Raw genomic sequence first — 15,018 nt, forward strand, 5'->3', positions numbered from 1 at the left:
GATGAGGTCTACACTCCGTCCCCGGAACAGGGTACTGAAGAAACACCGGCCGAAACTCCATACCCCGTCACTGATGAGGTCTATACTCCGTCCCCGGAGCAAAGCACTGAAGAGACCCCTGCTACGGAGTACCCACCGTACGGCATGACGGAGACGCCGACCGAAGCACCGGAGGGTGAGACGGAAGAGACTCCGGCTGAAACGGGTGCACCAGATTACGACCCGGATACTCCAGCGTCAGTGGTGATTGACTTGACGACGGATGAGCCCGGTACTGTTGAAACCACGACTGAGGAGCCTGAGAGCTCGTATCGTTCCCGCCGCACCCTGCGCCGCAACTAATGACTAAGCCTGCACCACATAAGTCTTTTATCAGTTGAGACTCACGAATCGAAGAACCTTGAGCTCGAAGGTTCCCGGCTGCTGTCTCTTAGTGTTTCGTGTTTCAATTCACAGACAGCTTCCGTGCTTTGCACAGAAACTTAAGTACCAGGTAATACACACTCAATCCATTGCCTAAACAAACCATCAGAATCTATTTGACAATTCTCAGTCGCGCACTATACATCACAGTCGTGTTAACTGGGTGTTGTCTGTATGGTAAGGTACTGTTGACTGGCGTTCTGACTCAGAAACAACAGCAACCGAGGCATCACTAACCGAGGATTCTGTCCCCATCGTCGAGGAAGCTGCAGCTCGAGAGTACGAGGCATCGTAGAAGTAAGCTTCTGACCTCCAAGCCGTTAAATGTGGAATCATACGGAATTCCCGCACGTATTGTCTTGTGATCGTCACCACTCTCCAGTGGAAAACCCCAGTAGCTACAACCAGCAGCACAATGAAAACTGTATTGGTTTCGGTGCTCGCACAGTCATCGATGCACTTCACCGCGAGTTCCGTAGAAACCGTAATAAATACCAGCCATACGAGTTGCGCTATTTGCGCGTAATTTAACGCTGTGAAGGCCAACACGTACAGCATGTAGCTTTGTTCGTGCGGACGTTGACACGCGAGTAAACCAGCGGTACCCGTGAGGATGCCCACCAACGGTACAGAGTAAGCTGGCCACGCAAACCACGCGCAGCACGTAAGCGCGTACACCAAAATCATCCATCCACAGAGCCACCGTACACGCTCGACAGTGGTCATCCCCACGTCCGTGTACATTGCAGCTAGCTGTCGGCAGATTCCACCGCTGAACGGGGCTTCGTTTTCTTCCGAATGCAGCCGCGTCGTTCGTCTATCGCCATCCAACACCACTGCGCTTCTTCGGCCGGCTGGAGACTGTCTGGGCTCCGGTCTAGACATGACGGAGATGCGTGGAAGGTTATTATTGCGAGGTTGCTGCGGGTGAACGGGGTTGACGGCAATGGTGTCATCCACGGATTCACCAAAGAGGGAGTACACGTCCAGGTCGCAACGGTCTTCACCCCGGACGCTGGGATTCAGGTTCTCGGGCATGTTAGGACTTGGTGGCATGCTCCGAGGAGCTCACTGTCGGTATGGTGCTCCTCGAGGGTATCCGTCGAGGTGTCGACAATGCCAGTTTTGCAACGTGCTGTGGATACACTCCAGCATATTTCTCCCAATCACAATGTACCAATAGAGCGGGAAACGGGCATGAATCCGAGATCTCTTGCAAGAGTCTTGAGTAGACTTGCTTCGAACTGTCGCCTTTACGTTGCGGTGGGAACACGGCGACATGCTGCAGCTCCACTCCCGACTTAAATAGTCGAGGCACGAGAAAAAACCGAAACTAATCTGAAATCCATTGTTCCAAAAATATATTCGGACCAATATAAATAACTGTGCGAAATATTACATTATTTTAAGATTCTAAAATATCCATTTTTAGTTTAAACGATATATTAAATTACGAAGTATCCGTCATTTAGGAAAAGTCCAACCTAACGGGATCTCAATGAAGTGGACAATGTAGAATAGCTAGACCCTAGACTTCGAAGCAAGACTGCTGTAGCGCCCAGTGCGTAGCTAGTATCCAATATTCCAATAATCGCAAACCGCGTTGAGAATAACAACGGCAACCAAAAATCATACCTATGCAACTTCAACTAAAACTAATAAAAGCAGTAAAGCACTGTCTTATCGACGCAAATAGCTTCGACTTCATCAAGTATTGGTTCTTTGGTTGCTTCTTACCTGTCGTGGACTTCTGGGAAGGTGTACAAGTTGTTGGTGCAGGACATCATTGCCCCTCCGAACCATGAACATTCCGAAATTCACTTTCAAGCGCACAAGCACGCAACAAGGCGACCAAAACGACCAGAAACAAATTCTTCCGCGGCCAATATCCTGCCATGAAGATCATCAATCCGACAGCCTTCGCACTCGTGTGGCTCCTCGCGTATGCTGCTGACGTGTCTGCCCGTAATTTTACCGCTCCGGAGGAATCGTCCGACGATGGCTCAGGCTCCATGAAGATGGAACCGATTAAGACTGCGGCCAACTTCGACAGTAAGGGTCTTAACATGGAAGTCTGCCCGTCAGGTGATTGCAAGAATGGCAAGTTCATGCGCCTCACGGTAGCCAGTCTCACTGAGCTGAATGCTAAAGGAGAAACGATTGAGGCAGTCACGAAATTCAAACCGAAAAATAGCGACTGGACTGCTATTACAGAGGAGGAGATAAATGGCACCACGGCGTCTTCAACGACGTTTGTGTCTACGATCGAAGTTGGTAGTGCCAAGACTGCGGTGGAGTTCAACCTCACGGCGAAAATCTTCCAAGGCGACGCTACTGTGAAATACGGCAGTCAATATCTGACGGTGCCTGTAGGTGCGCTAAAGTTCACGGTGGACATGAACACTTGGCCGTTTGCCAACTCGGCCAACACGCTGGCTCTTGCTGTCAAGCTGGACGCGAAGGGCCCCAAGGGTGCAGACATCGGCAAGCCGGAGAAGATGCCAAAGGGTAACAGTACCAGCAACACTACCGTTGAGCGGGTGGACCTGGGAGAGTCCATGTTCATGGACGCGCCATCAATCGTCATTCTTGACAGTGTGGAGAAGAATGTGATCAACTCATCCATTGTCACGTCAGGTGCCGACACCTTGTTTCAATGGGTCTTTCCTTCCTACACGAAGACGCTCCACTACGACCCTGTGCTTGGTGACGAAAGCACCAGCACCACGAGCTCGAGCACAAGCACGAGCAGCAGCAGCAGCAGCAGTAGCGGAAGCACGTCCACGTCTTCGACTGAATCCTCGTCTACCTCATCGGCCTCCAAGTTGTCTCTCTCGAGTCTTGCTGTTGCTGGCCTCACCGCAATCGCCTACAGCCTTTTCTAAACACGAGGAACTGTTACATCACACATGTGAAAGTGACAAACAAATAAGATTTTATGACCTAACGAATATATTTGCATATTTCCAGTTCATATCATCCACTTGTGTTTTATCAAAAGTACAAATTAGCAAAATGCTTTTGCCATTTCCAGTCAAAATTCAACGAGTTCTTCGCTGATCTATCCATATTACCGTCACCGCAGCTTGCACTGCAACCAGACTCTACCGGCGTTGTTAACCCACGTGCGTGCGTGTGCGCCACGCCAATCCTGTCCATCAAGGCTGGCTGTGCAACCGGAGACGGAGCGAGGAGCTCACGTCGCATACTGCAGCCGTGGCGGACTTCAACACGGATCTGTATTGCCAATACAGGTACTGTACACTGTATTGGTCCACCCGCGGCATCACCGCGCTGCAACTGTCATCTGTCTATCGCTTCGAGTATTTTGGTGTAGTCGAATCTCGACAATTGCTGGCTAAGCGACCAACTAGTTGTGTTTTACTCGAAAGACGATAATGAGGAGAGTTTTCGCTGTCATATCATGACGGCTTGACGGTCAATGGAGCTCAATGCCTCCTCTACTCCGCCCTCGCGGCTGCGTCGCGCCTGGCTCTAGACTCTCCAAGATTCTTTACGATGAAGTGGTTGCAGTGGATGGCGCTCTTTTCCAGCGTTTCGCATAGCTGATGTAAAGCAAACAAGACTACTATGTAGTGCCGACGGCGATCTCCCCAAATCGGAAGCTCAATTGGGTGTACCGCGTCAGCTCTGCGGTGCCGCCGTCTTGTAGTCTGTTTCTACAAGGCACCAAGTAGAGTGCAAGTTGTAGTCATTCTGACGTGTGGCTCCTAATTTATGAGTGTCACCAAACAGCACGTGGTGGACCAAGTTGACCTTGTTGAGTTTTCCCGCAATGTCTTGGTGATAACGGCGTGACGACGGCTGACCCCGGCGGTACCACCCGGGTCCTGCCCCTATCACACCCTTGCGGAGTGTCCCAAGGTGCCGCTATCTTCGGCTTGGGCGATGCCGCACACGCTGGAATGCCACTAAACTCCACGCTAATGCAGCGCGGACCCGGCCTCTTGGTTATCCGGGCAATTGCCGCGAAAACCTCCTCGTGAAGTCTGTTTACCAGTACAGATGTGAAATAAGACAAACATATCGTAAACGAAGGCATTAATCAGTGAAACCAGCTGTTTTCATTGAGACGGGACAAAATTGGAATAATTTCATTTCGGCCGAAAAGAGCCATGCAGCGACACCAGCAGCGATGCCAGACAATTAAAGCATAGACCTTCGAGGTGTACACTTGGTTTCCTACTACAGATGCGTTTGCAATCGCCGCCACCACCGTCGTGCTGCGTTATTTATCTTTCGGTTCTAGTGTTTCGCGAGATCAGACCTACCCCTAATCCAACTGTGACCATCACTCGCACTGCTAAAAATGAGCGGTTGATTAAATCGTACTCTAATTTACGTCTTTTTCATTGGACAAAACTAAAAGGTAGGTTAAAACCTGCCACTTGTTTCAAATTGAGAGCGTACAAAGTGAGAGCGCTTTGACCGCTGTACAACCACAGGCCACATTATCAAATTGGCCGCCTACAACACAAGTTCAGTACTCGACATGTCCGACCACGCGTCCACAGCCGACGCGGACGCCGGGCTGCCGCTGCGTCACCGCCTGTTCCCACGCGCCATGGCCTGGAACGTGCAGCGTCAGAGCGCGTCGCCCACCCCGGAGCAGCTCGTTCTGGCCGCCGCCCAAGTGCTGGAGCAGCAGCAGCACAACCAAGTCGATACGATGGACGTGGCACGTTCCTTCCCGCTCCTGCAGGCTTCTGTGATGGACGAGAGTATCCGACGAGGATCAGATACCCAAGGCACACCTTCCAGACCCGTCACGACCGAAGGAGACGAGCGTGAGAGGCTGTTCCGTGCCATGGGCAAATACCTGGACGGCACGCCAGCCACAGGCCCGTACAACGCCGCAGAGGCCCCACCTGGATACGCACAGCAGACACAAGCATACTACCAGGTCCCAGCTCCTCGTACCCGTCCATTCGGCGGTATGCCGTCTCCGGATCGGATGACGGCCGAGCAACAAGCCGCTTTCCAAGCTATGAAGATCTCCAGCTACGCCGAGGAGGAACAAAAGAGCTGGGCCTCACAGAGTCAGGTTCTTAATACTGGACTCAGAACCCCGCCCGCGGTTTCTCCTACACCACCAGGAGTTCATCAAATTACACTTCGTTCGCCTCCGAGTGCCACGAGTGGCAAGAAGAGGACGCGCGGGTCCACGCCTGCAGTGTCATCTACCTCCACTGCTGTGGGTAAAGATGAGATCGCACCCTCACTGGCACGCGCTCTACTAACAGGTTGCGGTGCAAAGCAATGCTCCTTTGAGGGCTGTAAGAAAATTGCAGTTAGTAAAGGTCTGTGCCGCGGCCATGGCGGAGGTCGACGGTGCCAACACACCGGGTGCACCAAGTGTGCACAGAGTCGCAGTCCATTCTGCTGGGCACACGGCGGTGGCAAGCGCTGCGAGGCGCCAAATTGCCGTCGCAGCCGCAAGACCAAGAGGTTTTGCGTGGACCACGTCGATATGGAGCTGACTGTGCCGCTAAAACCAGAAGCGGACAAGGCTTCCAAGCCTGGTTCCAAGGCGAAATCGACTGCTAAAGCGTCTTCCAGAGCCAAGACCTCTTCTAGTTCATACACTAGCGCCGACTCCGACGACAGTGTCGGCAGACAGTCCACAATCTCCTGCGACAGCAGCTTGTCGGTCGTCCACAACAAAGAAAATAAGCGCATGGTTTCGGTTGAGTGCGTGCGGGAGAAGTATGTTCAGCATCAATACGCCGGCGAAGTTTCTGGCATTTCGACGCCATCTCTGCAGCTTCCTAGCCTAAACGAAGCGCTACTTCGCACGGTACCAACTCAATATTCCTCGGAAGCAGTATGGTCTGCAAGAACTCCGTCGCCGCCTGCTCCTCCATCGCAATATAAGACTGGATACCAACCGTGGCCAGCAAATAGTAACTAAGTAAAAAAAAATCGCGTAATATATTTGCATTATATAATTTTTGTGTAATATATGTTTAGGTTGTACGTTGAACACATAATCTTGCACATGAAGCCCTAAAGGATAATTGTTTGTTATTCAGTGAGACGGGCACGAACTTGAGGAAGTATGGGGAAGCTTGGAAGCGAGAGCGACGCAGCACTAAGAGCTTGGCCAAGACTGGGCAGCAGTGGTTGAGAAGGCTGCCTGTGAATTGGTGTAGGAACTGGGACATAGCGACTTCGACGTGTTCTCGGTACTCGAGGACTTTTAGTGAATGAGGACACTTGACTGCAGTCTGTCTCCAGGTGCATGTGAGCAACGCAATAATGTTTGGACTTACGTGAACGCATGCACGCGTCGACGTCACAGCGCTGACCACCGCCATGCGCCCAGCAGAACATGCTGCGACTCTGTGCACTTTTCGTGCATCCACCGGTGAAATGACACCGACGTCCACCGCCGTGTCCACGACACAATCCTTTGCTGACTGACATCTTTGTGCAGTCTGGGAACAAACAACGCTTTTGGACGCTGTGGCAGGAAGCCGATAGCGGAATGGTCTGTGCATAGCACTCCAAAATAGAAGGGCTTCGTTGGCGATTGCTCTTGGACATCATCAATGCGATTGAAGTCGGGAGGACTTGATTTTGTGGGGGACTTGACATTGGAGACACAAAAACCAGCTGATCTAGGTCTAGTTGTGTGTTTTGCTGTGCCCACGATTGAGCATTTGTTGTGACGACTACAGATGGTTCCAAGATCATTTCGTCATTAATTGGTAGTACTAAATGTTCAGGGAAGAACAGGAAGCGGTCGAGCTGTAGATTTCGAGGAGCTTCGGCGAAGGGGGTCATTGAAGGTAGACGTTGGGGTTGATCCATGATGAGTGCAGTGTTTGGCTGTTAAATTGGCGGCAACTTGACAAGTGTCTCAAAGAGGCTAACCGGTGCCCAGTGTAGGCTTCAAAAGCCTCAGCTAACAGGAGCGAACTGTTAGCAGTAGCATTGCAATAATAGGTTTTGAGAATGGGCTGCCCCTCATCGCCGTTTTCGTCCGTTATTTGCCGTTGAAAGGAGTTTAGAAACCTATGGGTGGCCTCAAGCAGAGCTTATGGTCTCATGACGTGACGCCCTTGGACGCGCAAAGCCGTTGCCACTATTTTTTTTAATATTAAAATTATCTTGAAACGGCACTTGGACTCTGCCCTGTATAGGAAGAAACGTTTATGTGTAGTTTAGTCTCACTCATTTCACCCCCGCGTTCTCTTTGTTTCAGTGAAAGAGTTATGACCCATCGTCTTCAAGGAGCAGCAACCGGTAAAGATTTAATAATAAAACAATCGCGAGTGCGGCAATCTTGAATCGTAAATTACTACAGACAGCCTTCAGTACATATAAAACCAAGGAATGTAAGCACAAGCGACAATAAGTAGCTTCGTTAATGAACGGAAGATGCAGACGATCTCCTCTCCGTGTTCAACTCGGAGCAGCAATCAGTCCCTGTTTGACGACGGTACTTCCAAGTCTTCAGAAGTGCGTTGTGGTCATTGTTTGAGACATTGATGCAGTTAATGGCACCTAAGAATGAACGCTTATACGCATCTATTTACAATTGTCATACCCCATATTTGACCCCGGTCCGTTAATTATCACTCAGCCCTGTACCAGACCTGTCGTACTATGAGAAAATGTACAGCTTTTAGTCAATAGTGGCTATACTCTAACAATAGATATTTGTGAGCACCAGTCTTTCGGTTTGTCGGCCAACAAGTGACATTCAATAAGCCGTTGGGAATGCAACATCGTCCTTATCATAAGATGCTCAAGTCGGCTTTGTAAGACAGAGCCTTCTCTTACCAACGAGCTTGAAACGCTAAAAATAACGTATTTGGAAGTGCAACGCCTTCGCCATATATATTTCAGCACGGATAGAAAAATACATAAAGTCAAATAGAAGGTCACTTTATCACCAAAAAAGGAAAAATAACGCCTTTATCAAAAACCGAATTCCGTTAGTATTTCGAGTGTACCCAAGCAAGCTGTTACAAAGGACATCAACCGTTCTACATAACAATAGTGAAAAAAAGAGAGTCACTACGAGATGCTGTGGTCAAATGATACCTACACTGCTACGACTTTGAACCACGACAAAACCTCTATAAAATAATGTTGCTTGGGCTTTAAACGGTCCAAATGGATGCGGAGTCATTATCCGACATGTACAGCGACGAAGATCTCCGACATGACGGATGCAGTAATTTTTTCATCACTTCAACAATCTCTGCAGCCGTAGGGCGGTCTCTTGGATCCCTCTGCAAGCAGGCATCTGCTATTGCTGTTATTTCTTCGGGGCAGTTGGTCGAAAAATCTGGTCGGATTTGTCCTGCAGCGACTTGAGTCAGAATCTCTGCTTCTTGGATTTTACCTCTCGGTTCATTCGGATGCTTGTCGTTCCAGTACGGATAGTCATCCGTGTCGATCTCGGATAAAACCACGCCAAATGAGTAAATATCCGCACGCTCATCATAGTCCTGACCAAGTAGAATTTCAGGGGCTATCCAAAAAGAAGTCCCCACTCCTGCTGTCATGTGCGTCTCGATAGCATATCGCATTCGAGATATTCCAAAATCGCTCAATTTCGCTTCCAGATACAAATTGAGCAGCACATTCTTGGATTTTAGGTCACGATGAATCACTTTTGGATGTTGACAGTGTAAATACGAGAGAGCTTGAGCAATATGGAGCACAATTGGAGCCTTATGGGTTTCCCACGATAAAGGAGATCCCCGTTCCTTGAAAGTGTACAAAACTTCTCGGAGATCGCCTTTATCCATGTACTCGGTAACTGCGGATAAATGTCGTAAATTATCCCATGCCACTCCGATAAATTCGACGATTCTCGGATGATACAGTACCGCCATAAGTATAATCTCCTTTAAGAACACTTCAATCTCCGACACGTCTCCACTGCGATCTGGTCGGATCTTCTTGATGGCAACTCGACGGCCTCTGTATTCACCTGTAAATACTAGTCCGAATCCTCCTTTGCTGATACATTTACCAAGTCTCAGATGCTTGTACTCGATTCGGTTCGTCACAATAACGGGGTCATCCAAGAGAGATCGGTTCACTTCTCGTCTAGCGTCATCCACATAGGATGTTCTCGTGGAATCGACCTTCGAAGAGTAGGACCAACGCTCCAGATCTGGTCGATGGAAGCATTTCATCCATATAAAAATGATACATAGAACGATTATTCCAGCTCCTGCTGTCATGGCAATGTAAGGCAGCAATCTGGAATCATTCGAGGAATCTAAAAAAAAAACAACAACATTGTTAATAAATTCCAATCAAAAGTACAAACTATACATCATACCTTCGCTATCAGTAGCATCATTGAGCACGCAAAACTTGACTCCATGAGCAGTTTTCCACGTTCCATTAGAGCACGTAGATGATTCGTCTGGCTGGTCGGACTCGTACGCTCGCAGTGCTGAAATTGAGTTGAAGGCCGAGGCGGAGACGTTAAAATCTGTAAAATTGTTGTTGCGAATGTAGCTGTTGACAAAATGATCAGTTAGATTTGCTTTTTTTCAGCGAGTTCTAGAGTACGTACAGTTCACTGAGGTCTTCGAGGTTGAAGACGACAGAGGGAAAGCTTGTCAATTGATTTCCTGTTAGATTTCTGTCAATACCAAATATTGCGTCAGATTTCAACAACTGAACAATTCTTGAGTAAATTCTAAACTACTTACAGAATCTGAACAGCACAGAACTGGTTTGTACAAGTCCTGGTGATAGTGTTGCCTGCGTATGGCTTAGCCAGATTATTTTCCGAAAAATCGCTAGACGCAACAAACAGCGCAGTTAGTTAACGTTTCGGTAAAATAAGTCTGCACTTACAGATATTGGACGGTTTTGAGGCCTTGGAAGAAGTCAAATCCGAAAGTCTCCAGGCCGCAATTGCGCATAGTTCTAGGACAAAATCAATCCATAAGCCCACTTATTTCCACAGCGCTTACGACATCATTTCACTCTACATTTACAGGTTCAGAGTAGTCGTCGGGAAGAAATGTCCCGTGTTCAAGACGATGGATGACATGTCGATGTTTTCGATTCGTCTACAATTCATAAAATGTGTTAGATAGATTCAAATTTCGGCGCATGGTCGAGCTTACACTGCGGTAATGGAGCTGGCATCGCTAGTATCGTCTGCATTGACAGCAACAGGAATATTTGATCCAGGCAGGGCGACATCTTGTGGCACGAACGAAATGGACTGATGCTCATCGCCCACACCTGTAATCGATCTAAATCAAACAAAAAAATCTAAAAGTTAAGCGAACTCTACTGCTTTCAAATCGCCTGTAGTGAATCTTACAGAGAAGTCACACTGGACGGTACCAAAAGTGTCCGAATTGAGTCGATAGGCAGCACATTTGTGTCGTTCAGAGTAAACGGATACTCAGTCTCCGTGGTCCTTTTCGCCACGAAAAACTCCCACGAGTCGGTATTGTTGTATTCCGGCAGACACGTACACGACCCGTTCACCGCCGTGAAGATAGCTGGACACCCGTTGTTCGGCAGGACTTCAGCTGTACGTCGCTGTAGCGATGGCACTCCCTTCCCACAGATAATATCACTGCCCGTTATATTCGAGAGCCTGGAGTTCACACCGACAGCCAGGTACGTCACGTTGTCGTCCAAGTTGGCTTGGAACCAGTCTTGAGCGAGGACCTCGGCTGTCGTCACCCCTGCGTCACTATCATTCAACGACCCAAAGCCCGTCCAGGAAGACGAGCTCTGCGCTGCACTTGTCGATAGCAGCAGGGACAGCCAAACGCACCATCTCATCGTACACACAGCGGACTGTCAATTGATCTATCGCCTAGCGTTCAGATTCAAGTCTGTTTAGACTAAGGGTGTACAACCAGAGAGCGTCTTGCTCTCCACTGAACAGATCGCATAGAGGTTTCTGGCTTTCCATTCAAGTGTACCCTTCGAGGACACCAAATACAGCGTGCTACTATCTTGCGCCGTTGGGTACGGCGACCGTCACCGTCGGTTCAGTCGAACATGGTGGTCGAGTTTATGTGGAAGGTGTTTAATGATACAGTTTCTATTGATTGTCTAGCTTACAGTCCAGCTCGTGCCTGAGGCGAAGGACGGTGCCGAGTCGGACGAACTTGGCTGAAGACTCGAGCGCACAAGCTGTTGTAGTGTTTCTACGACGGCGGCAGCGGTCGGACGATCGTCCGGGTTCTCCTGTAAGCAGCTCTCCGCCAGCAACATGATGCCGGCCGGACAGTTCGTCGAGAACTGTGGCCGCTTATTACCTGTCGCGACCTGCCGTAAGATATCTGCTTCCTGTAGTTTACCACGAGGACCGTCTCGGTTGGCGTCGTTCCAGAACGGGTAGTCGTCTGTATCAATCTCTGATAATACCACTCCGAAAGAGTAGATATCGGCCTGTTCGTTGTAGTCTCGACCTAGTAAAACCTCCGGTGCAATCCAGAACGACGTGCCGATACCTGCCGTCATGGGATGAGTCTGTGCCGTGTACTGTGTTCGAGAGACGCCAAAGTCGGTTAACTTAGCTTCCAGGTGCATGTTGAGCAGCACGTTCTTGGACTTCAAGTCTCGATGGATCACCTTTGGATTGTGAGAGTGCAAGTACTGCATCGCCTCAGCTATGTGCAGTGATATCGTGGTCTTGTGGTCCCTCCAGGACAACGGAGTACCTTGACGTTTGAAGCTACGCAGCACGTGCCTCAAGTCTCCACTCTCCATGAACTCAGTCACCGCTGAAATGTGCTTTAGATTATCCCAAGCCACACCGATAAACTCAACGATGCGTGGGTGGTGAAGCTCAGTCATGAGGATAATCTCCTTGAGGAACGCCTGGACATCTTTCGGGTCCTGACTGCGGTCAGGACGGATCTTCTTTACTGCAACTTGACGGCCTTTGTACTCGCCCACGAACACCAAACCGAAGCCACCTCTGCTAAGACATTTGCCCAGCTTGATCTCCTTGTAGTTGATACGATTGGTGATGATAACCGGGTCTTCTAGTAGCGCTTCAGTGGCGCTTTTGTCGGATATCTGGATATTTACAGTCTCATTCCCACTTCTGGCGAGGTAGTAGCTTGAAGGTGAAGACACTAAAGACGCAGATAAGGCACGACGACGTGTACGGGATCGTTGCCACAGTACCAAGACGATAAGAGCCACAATTATGCAGCCACCGATGATCCCCACATACGTGATGCATTGGGTGCAGGTGCCTGAACTCGACTCTACACGAGAGTGTTAGCCAGTTGTTGGGCATTATCGGGAAAGAATAATCGTACCTGAAGTTGCGATGGTGCTGTTGGCTACGCAGAACTTAGAGCTGTGTGCTGTCTGCCATGTGCCACCAGGACATATCGCGGACGTATCGGGCAGATCAGATTCGAAAGCTTTCAGACTCTTGATGGCATTGAATGTGGCGTTGGTGACGTTGAAGTCCGTGATATCGTTGTGAGCGATATATCTGGATAGAGCACAGAAGACAAGGTCAGATACACATTGTACACAACCCGATATTTACTTACAGTTCCTGAAGATTGCCGATGTTGAGAACTACTGCTGGAAATGTTGTCAGACTGTTGTTGGTGAGGTTACTGGGATATAGTTGATAACAACGTGAGTAAAAGACCGAGATGTTTGGATCAGCAGTCAACTTACAGTGTCTCAATAGCGCACAACTGGTTCGAACAAGAGCTCTGAGTAGTCGAGCCAGCGTAAGGTACCGTCAGAGAGTTTGAAGACAAATCCCTGTACACGTGGAACAGCATTCACTAGTCAGTGCTTCAGGTCTTCGTGCTATGTTAGAGAATACATTTAGACGTACAAGTGCTGCAGGTTGGTCACTCCATCGAAAAAGTGGAAGCCAAAGCCGAATAAGTTGCAGTTTCGAAGCGCGCTGAAGCATAGTAACAGACAAGGAGATAGATAAGTTCACCTATAGATATAGGTTTGCTGATTTCCACGTACAGATTGGTTGTAGTGGGCGGCAGGAACGAGGACGCCGAGAGAGTGATCGAGAACATGTTGATGTTGATGATTTCCCTGTAGCAATAAATTAGTACGTTGATTATTCCAAAACACGCTAAAAAACAAAAGCTTACACTGTGGAGATGGAGATTGTGCTGTTAGGACTGGTAGCAATAGGTAATGTAGTCCCAGGAATGCGTCGATCTTCCGGTGAGAATTGAATGTCTTGAGGCACGTTTCCGCCTCCGATAATACGCCTGTATCAACAAAATAAAGCTCTCATCAGCATTTTTGGTGGTGAATGTCCCTAAACACCATACTTACAGTGTCTTGAGCGTCGATGGGACCAGCATCGTCCTAATAGTGTCGATTGGGAGAATATCCGCAGAAGAAAGCGCAGTCGGATATTCGCTGTCATTACTTCGCTTAACGACGTGAAATTCCCACGTTTCCGAGTCGTTATACCCAGCATCCATACACGTGCATGATGCATCTTTCGCCGTAAAAACGTCGGGACAACCGAAGTTTGGTAGCTGATCGTCCGTACGTCGCTGAAGTGACGGTACGCCGTTGCAGATAATATCACTGCTGGACAGATTTTTCAAGTAGGAGTCCACGCCAACCGCCAACTGTGTCTCGTTATCGCAAAAGTTGGCTGTAAACCACTCCTGAGCCAGCTCTTGAGCTATCGTTGTGGCAGGAACAATACCAACTTCTGAGCCTGACGATGATGTAAAAGACCCTGACGATGATGACCCTGCTGCCTCCTGCGCCATCACCTCATAGATAAACGCCACGACAGTGACCACTGCAAACATTCTACACCTTCTCGGTGTGAACGCCATCGTGTCGAGTTCCTTAGTGTCGGCCAACAAAAGTGGGCGGCGCAGGTGAACGGCTCTGCCGTCGACATGGCTCTTACAGGCGATAGAGAGTACTGGTAAACCAAATGGTCTACTTCCGTCGTGGCGGATGTTGAGTACTTCCGGAGCTTTCCATTGCAAAATGGAGGGTGCTCTTGTCCCCGAGCCACAATAGATTACCTAGTCACATCTACCTGCTGGTGAACAGCGACAGTCACCGAGAATCTATTCATACTTGCCGGTCAGTTTACTGAAAGAAATACTCATAAAATGGCATTCGAAATTTTAATTGTAATGATTGATTCCAAGCCACATCCGAATTAAATTCATAAATTGTAAGCTAGGCATCGCTGCTTTATTGGCCATAAATGCAGATTTAGATGTATTCACAGCCCCTATATGTATTTCCTGAGCTACTTTCTGGTAAAGTAGCCAGTGTTGGCTGTTAGAGAATCGTACTCGCTCAAATCGTAGTATTATAATAAGAGAGCGGTCATGTAGGTTAATTTGGGACCTGTGCGTTGGTTTTGTGGTGAATTTTTCAAGTGTTCGCCTTTTCCAAGCTACTGTTTTACTCATGTTTGAACTCAAGAACAGAATAATGGCCGTTTTCCAGTGCTATACTTCGGTGCTTATATTATTTTTATTGCCCAGAATAATTTAAATAATTGCTATGATTAGTTTCTCAACATCATGAAAAAGCATTATTAACAATCTGAAAACTGCATTTTCGGGACCCCTGATT

General features: G+C 48.6%; 6 protein-coding genes across 7 annotated transcripts in view; 3 read left to right on the top strand and 3 right to left on the bottom strand.

The window, feature by feature from the left end:
* Window positions 1-556, top strand: part of PPTG_20645 (hypothetical protein) — a gene marked incomplete at its 5' end in the record, with an annotated part of 3,938 nt that extends 3,382 nt beyond the window's left edge. The window contains one exon of the mRNA XM_008892843.1: window positions 79-556. Within this exon, the coding sequence (XP_008891091.1) occupies window positions 79-342 (264 nt within the window). The 3' untranslated portion in view covers window positions 343-556. The remainder of the gene's footprint in view (window positions 1-78) is intronic.
* On the bottom strand, window positions 513-1,658 carry PPTG_00065 (hypothetical protein). The gene has a single exon (XM_008891430.1). The coding sequence runs from the start codon at window positions 1,477-1,479 to the stop codon at window positions 568-570; it is 912 nt and encodes a 303-aa protein (XP_008889678.1). The 5' UTR covers window positions 1,480-1,658; the 3' UTR covers window positions 513-567.
* A 660-nt stretch (window positions 1,659-2,318) lies between these two features.
* On the top strand, window positions 2,319-3,308 carry PPTG_00066 (hypothetical protein; the record flags this gene model as incomplete). Its single annotated transcript, XM_008891431.1, has 1 exon — window positions 2,319-3,308. The coding sequence occupies one exon, from the start codon at window positions 2,319-2,321 to the stop codon at window positions 3,306-3,308; it is 990 nt and encodes a 329-aa protein (XP_008889679.1).
* A 1,599-nt stretch (window positions 3,309-4,907) lies between these two features.
* On the top strand, window positions 4,908-6,421 carry PPTG_00067 (hypothetical protein). Its single transcript, XM_008891432.1, has one exon. The coding sequence runs from the start codon at window positions 4,937-4,939 to the stop codon at window positions 6,353-6,355; it is 1,419 nt and encodes a 472-aa protein (XP_008889680.1). The 5' UTR covers window positions 4,908-4,936; the 3' UTR covers window positions 6,356-6,421.
* Window positions 6,422-8,375: 1,954 nt separating this feature from the next.
* On the bottom strand, window positions 8,376-11,318 carry PPTG_00068. Of its 2 annotated transcripts, XM_008891433.1 has the most exons (8): window positions 10,757-11,318; window positions 10,554-10,685; window positions 10,422-10,496; window positions 10,279-10,350; window positions 10,131-10,220; window positions 9,992-10,060; window positions 9,752-9,933; window positions 8,376-9,688 (listed from the first exon to the last, which is right to left on the bottom strand). In XM_008891433.1, the coding sequence occupies exons 1-8, from the start codon at window positions 11,227-11,229 to the stop codon at window positions 8,556-8,558; spliced, it is 2,226 nt and encodes a 741-aa protein (XP_008889681.1). In that variant the 5' UTR covers window positions 11,230-11,318; the 3' UTR covers window positions 8,376-8,555. The 2 variants fall into 2 exon arrangements, with proteins under 2 accessions (XP_008889681.1, XP_008889682.1); XM_008891434.1 differs by lacking the exon at window positions 10,757-11,318 and having other exon boundaries at window positions 10,554-10,712.
* A 126-nt stretch (window positions 11,319-11,444) lies between these two features.
* PPTG_00069 (TKL protein kinase) lies at window positions 11,445-14,262 on the bottom strand. Its single transcript, XM_008891435.1, has 8 exons — window positions 13,735-14,262; window positions 13,545-13,667; window positions 13,411-13,485; window positions 13,268-13,339; window positions 13,102-13,191; window positions 12,969-13,037; window positions 12,726-12,907; window positions 11,445-12,671 (listed from the first exon to the last, which is right to left on the bottom strand). The coding sequence occupies exons 1-8, from the start codon at window positions 14,253-14,255 to the stop codon at window positions 11,506-11,508; spliced, it is 2,298 nt and encodes a 765-aa protein (XP_008889683.1). The 5' UTR covers window positions 14,256-14,262; the 3' UTR covers window positions 11,445-11,505.
* Window positions 14,263-15,018: the final 756 nt, after the last annotated feature.

Source organism: Phytophthora parasitica (genome assembly GCF_000247585.1).
Source record: "Phytophthora parasitica INRA-310 unplaced genomic scaffold supercont2.1, whole genome shotgun sequence".
Classification (NCBI taxonomy): domain Eukaryota; phylum Oomycota; class Peronosporomycetes; order Peronosporales; family Peronosporaceae; genus Phytophthora; species Phytophthora nicotianae.